The sequence below is a fragment of the Tetrao urogallus genome (genome assembly GCF_951394365.1).
Source record: "Tetrao urogallus genome assembly, chromosome: 8".
NCBI classification, from domain to species: domain Eukaryota; kingdom Metazoa; phylum Chordata; class Aves; order Galliformes; family Phasianidae; genus Tetrao; species Tetrao urogallus.
Genome location: NC_136821.1, coordinates 23,091,337 through 23,097,336, shown reverse-complemented (window position 1 = coordinate 23,097,336; position 6,000 = coordinate 23,091,337). Strand labels below are relative to the sequence as shown.

Sequence of the window (6,000 nt, the reverse complement as noted above, 5' to 3'; positions counted from 1 at the left end):
ACACACAGAAGTTAAGCTTTGGCAGTACTGCCATCAGATCTACCATGTTTGCAACGACATTTCTACGTCATAGAAAACGAAAGAAGAGTGACGTTAAAACAACCATTTTATCTCTGGGTATAAGGCTCAAAGAACGGATTTGCAGGTGGCCATAAAGCCTAGTCAAGGTGTGCCCCCAGCACACCCTGCTGTGTGGGAACATAAGTGGTGGTGAATAGTGGGACACACACGCAGTGTCACATCGCGGTACCTGGCCCCCAAGCAGACTTGCATGGCTTAGTGGTCCCATTCCTCTTCTCTTTCACCGATTCCCTCTTCCTCCTCTGGGAACGCTGAATCACTCTGACTCTTCAGATGCTTTATCCCTGAAAATAGAATAGTTAAAATTTGTGTTAGTTCATATCAGACATATTTTTTCCATGAATGAATAAACGAATAAATAAATAAATAAATGGAAATGTTTTTATTGCCCATACTGGCCCCCATTCCCAAAAAACTCTTCATTCAAAGAGTACTGTGATGTATTTCCAACAGAAATACTGTCTTCCTTGAGTATGGGCCCTTTGGAAATTTATCATACTTTGTAGGAACAGAACAGCTTCTTTTCTCTTAGAGATCAGATTAGTATTGCCACTATAAAGCAAGGTTTGAGTTTTAAAGGCTAAGAGAGTAGGTGTAGGAATCATTCTGCCTGAGCCTGAGGCTGATATGCTGAAGGCCCTTGTTCACTCCAAAATATGGGAAGATTTTTCCAAATTCATCACTTGGAGAATTTTCAGTTATTCGAGTTTAATGAAGTTACAAGCAGCTGAAAGCAGAATCTCATAGAAGTTCTAACAAGGGGAGTGCAGCCTGCATCCAGCAGGAGACAAGCTCGGTTCAGCCTGGCCTCCGGGCTCCCTCTCTTTCAAACGCATACAAGCAGCACTTAGTTCCCTGGGAAACAGTTGTTCAGATGTAAAACATGCAAATAAATTAATGCTTCCTAGCACAGTATGTGTTAAGTGTGCCCTACAATAATCAACACATATCCAATTAAGTAACTGTGATGTTAAGTGAAGAAACACTTCGAGTGCTCAGCTACCACCATGCTGGTCTCTTTAGCAATGCCCTTCAGTAAAACAAATAATTTAATATGATTTCATTTAACTAAAGGTTAAAAGAACATTCGTTTCAAAATGATGCAATGTACGTATGGCAAATTCATCTCCTTTTGTTTATCACTGTACTGGTCTAACATGCATTATTCAGTATTTCAGATCATAGAATCACAGAATTGCTCAGGTTGGAAAAGACCTTAAAGATCAAGTCCAACCACAATCTAACCAAACTAACTACACTAACTCCAACAACACAACATGTTAAATCATGTCACTGAGCACCACATCCAAATGGTTCTTAAACACACTCAGGGATGGTGACTCAACCACCTCCCTGGGGAGCCTATTCCAGTGCTTAACAGAAGGGATCAATGGGAATCAAGGAGCGTTTTGAAGATGAAATTCTCACTCACCAGGCCACTTTCACTATTAGTTAGTTGTTTTTCATAACCTCCTTTCTACATCCTGCCCTTCCCATTGCCAGTCACCGAATATCATGCATCTTTGGGATGTACAGACTTGCAGCATTTCCTACACTGGCCAATGCATGCAGAAGACTCACAAAGCCGTCATTCACAAACCTCAAAAAAGTTGCGGTGGAGGTTGCCAGAATTATTTGATCTTGCAAGCATTGTTATGAAATAAGACAGCTATGCAATGAAGGAAGTTGTTATGAATTGACAGATAGGCCATGGAACTCTTGTCAATACTGCATTCTAAACCAGCTGCCGAGAAATTAGATCTGTTCATATCCAGCATCTTAGCCTAGCAATATCTGTTTGCCAAAGGGTTATATTCTGGTTGGAGATCGAGTAAAAACTTACTACTCGGGTCACTCCAACTGTTCTTACTACTGTTGCTATGGTGGTGATGGTTTAATAAAAAGAAAAATATTTCTTTTTCATCTTTTCGCTCTTCTTGCACATTGCACTGTGAAACAGAGTTCATAGCTCTCTTTTCCTAAATGGCAATCAAAGAGGCACCAGAACAGTGTTGTCTGGGGTTTGTCCCTCTTCATTGATGAAGCAAGGCATTAAGGATGAACAACAAATATAGACAGAAATCTTACTCGTTAAAACAAACAAACAACAAACAGAAAAAACAAAACACGGGAATCCAAAGACAGGATATTTTAGAAGATACTGCTTGTACATCCAGAAGATCCAAGTTCAAATAATCAAGTCACTCATTTTGCATAAACCACTTTTCAGTAAACTTTACAGTATTAATAACTGCAAACAGAACTGCAGATGCATACCCACAAGTGAGTCCCCCATCTCACCAATGCTCCTTACTGCAGGCAGTAGTTAATCCTGAACCTGTGGGCACATTGCCCATAAGGTCTCTCACTGTCCAGTCCCCAGCCCAGGTGCTTGTCCCTGCTCTCCTTTGGGGGTGGCTTGTGGGGTCTAAGAGATCTCCTTGCTGGTCCCCAGCCTTGCTCCAGCTGGGACTCTGCTCTCCTGAGAGTAAAGCCTTTCCAGTCCCACTGCTGCTCACTGCCCCCAGACACAGCTTCAACTTCTCACTGCACACTCACCACAACAATCACACACTCACAGGTTGCTCAAAATCATTGTATTCTGCTTTAAAACAAAGCTTATCTAAACACTGACATTTGGTTTTTTTCTCCCTTTTCTCCCACACTCCTTTATGTTTCTGAAGCCAGCACAAGAATTGCTTTTCCTCAAAGGGTTCATATTTCACTGTAGGTAATTTAATCCAATTAATGCTGATGAAGAAACCCTTAATGCCAAGCCATATTCAGCAGACATGCACTAATACACTTTGAACTGTTAATTCTTTTTAGATGAAGTCACTGCCTCAAAGCATATTTCTAGATTACTTATAAATTATGAGTGCAAATGGGACAACTTCCTGGCATTTTTGCAGTCACATAATAACATCTATGCTGTTTAATCAACAGTCTATCCATCTGACCAAAGCATCAGATTAAAAGGCTAAGATAGGAAACAACCAAGTGCTCCTGAATTAAATTTCTCCTTTAAAAAAAAAAAAAAAAAAAAAAAAAAGGTAACTAAGGTAGTTCTCCATCTCTTATAATTAAGACAGTTCCTCTTCCTATTTAACTCTTCTGCCTTCATTCTGCTTCATTGCCCAAGGAACACTGTTGACATTTATGAAACTTGAGATTGAAATCAGCTTGGCAATCTGAATTCCCAGCAGTTTGGAGGGTTATTTAATTTTATGATTTAGAACTTATCCTCTTCCTATTGAAAACCAATATCCAAATTCTTGAAAAAGAGTGGAAGCTGAAACTGAGCCACAGACAAAGCAGGCTAACCTTCAGACTTTCAGTACTTAGATCATTTTGAAATTATCAAGCAAATAAACCTGGACAAAGAGGATGATAGCCAAATGAAAACATCTGCTTTGTGCCAATCCTGAATGAAATACGCTCTAGCTCCTTCAGCAAAAATGGGAATATCAAGACAAAAATCATGTATTCAATCCCCTGGATTGGGAGAAATGTCATTTTGTGGATCATATTGCTCTGAATTTAACAATCAGTCCAAAATACTTTGACTTCACTAAAGCTCTTTTGTCATACTTTTGTTTTCAATTGAGACAAATTTTTTGAAATAATAATTAAAAAACTTACAGCACAATAACAACAACAACAAAAAATGCATTTCATAAAGAAAAAGCCTCCACCACACATCTGGGTCTTACTCACAGTACTGGTAAGCAGGCTGCAGTTGGAGGCAGCCATGTAGAGCCAGGAGAGCTGGCAGGTCTCAGGGAGCAGCCTCCTCCCAGCACAGGCATGGTCTGCACTGCTGCAGGAAAACAAGCAGCTGTACCAGAAGTCCACCTTGGGAAAGCAGGAACTCTGTGAGTGAGCTCCATTTGCAAAAAGATGATGTATACAACTAGTGAAAACAAAGACAAGATAAAACTGAGGAATATAGGGAAATTAAGTGCTCAATGCCTGTCTCCACAAGAGCAACAACCCAGACTCTTTGGCAGCTCTGGCACCCTCGCCCAATTGCATGTCCCCCTGCAGACTCTCTTACAGGTAGTCTCAAAGCCACCAATGGTACAAAGAAAATCCAACAGTAATCTGAAATTACAGCAACAAAACATACAGACCCAGCCCTTGACAACTCCCACAAGTGACCACAGCCAAGCCTATTGGCAGGGCTTGGTCTTGCTCTTCCAGATAACACTGGGACATTCTCTTCTTTTTTTTTAGGAAAGGAAAGTTCAGCTTTTGTGATTGATCTTATCTCCAGTTATAAAGAAATAATAGCTTATTTACAATGAATGTATGTACAGTTCTATAAATGCAAGTTTAGTCTGATTTTAAAGTTAGAGAAATGAGAAGAAGTGACACACAGACAGATATTCTCAAACTCCTGTTTAGATCATCCAAAGAAAAGCAAAGCCAGGCTGTGGCTGTCTTAGTGTGATGGAGTCTTCGAAGGCTAGCACACATGGTGGGTCTTTAGAGTTCAGGACAAGAATTTGAAGGACCAATGTGGCAGTTTAAACTAAGCTGACATTTTAGCAAGCTGTAAATCAGAAAAACAATGTGTGTTATGTTATTTTATATCTTAGCTCAGACTGAGGAGAAGAAAAATTTATCATGTGTTTAATGCGTTTATGAGACCAAGATACTATTCAATCCCCATTTATATTTACTTTATTTTTTCTCTCAATAACGTGGATCTTTTTCAAAAACACAGATAATCAAATGAAAACAAATTGTCTGAAGTACTGGCAAATCTAACTGGTTTATGTAGGTCACACCTGGAGTAGATCAGATCATCAGCATATCCAGAAGGTCACCACGGCCTCATAAATATTTGTGAATGACCTTTCTGATACCAAGCAATGAGGATTGCCTCATTTTCTAAATGCACGATGGCTGTTACTAACTCATCTCTTCGCTCCAGATATAGAATATTTAATTCCCACGGTGAGCCTCTTAAATGACAAATTTGGGGACTTGTGCTGCTTTCTCTTCAGTCAAAAGACCCAGTGTTACACTGGCACAATGAAGACTGTATGAGAGCAGCAAATTCATGTTGCAAAATTCCAGCTGTTTTCCATTTTATTCTCTCACACTGCACTTTCTACTTCAATTTCCTCTCCCAGAAGCTGCCTAAAGCAGCTCTGACTCCTTCACACTAGCATGAGGGATCTGCTTCAGCTCAGCAATGCTTGGTCAATACTGCAGAACAAGCTGGCCAGAACAAGCACTGGACACAGGGGTCAGTTGAGCTGTGATCAAGGGACAGCACCCTTTACTTACAGTAGCCAACAGAGTAAACTAAGGCTTTTGTTGCTCCAGACCAGGATATAATCAACTCCTTTTGCTGGTTGCCTCGCTAGCAGGGATCAGTCAGTCCTAAGGGTTCCAACAGAAAGCGGAAGCTGCTGCAGTCAGCTGCGTGGCTGTTTCAGACTGCAACAACCACAGCCCACCCTTAGTTCACTCTGAAAAGCCAGAAAACATTTCTCAGCTGATTATGTGGAAGATGGCTCTGGGTCAAATACCTCAATGACGGCTCAAGGTGAAAAACATGGCAAGATGGTTCCCACGTGCTTAATGACAGGCTCACTGGGCTGCCAGGGTTTGCAGCAGGGACAGCTGAAATTCTTCAGCTACATCTTTTCATCCCAGTTTTTCACGGCTCAGACAGAGGCTTAGAGCTGTCTGCTCAAACTCTGCATGCTCATGGTGAGACAGCTGAAGCAGCCCGCATGTTCTGAAGCATCCACAGCCAAGGTGCTGCAGGCCATCAAAGCTGACTTACATAAATAAAAGCTAATAACTCAATGCTTGGTTGTCTCTCTGTAAGGCAAGGAAGGTTCTTTTAATCCTGAGGATGTCTATAGTCAAAACTTGAACCATAAATAGGCTGATCAACTC

At 40.9% G+C, this 6,000-nt stretch overlaps 1 protein-coding gene across 1 annotated transcript in view; it reads right to left on the bottom strand.

Moving 5' to 3' along the window:
* Positions 1-276: 276 nt before the first annotated feature.
* Positions 277-6,000, bottom strand: part of PPP1R1C (protein phosphatase 1 regulatory inhibitor subunit 1C) — a gene marked incomplete at both ends in the record, with an annotated part of 40,891 nt that continues 35,167 nt past the window's right edge. Inside the window, 1 exon segment of the mRNA XM_079538802.1 lies at positions 277-365. Coding sequence (XP_079394928.1) covers positions 277-365 — 89 coding nt within the window.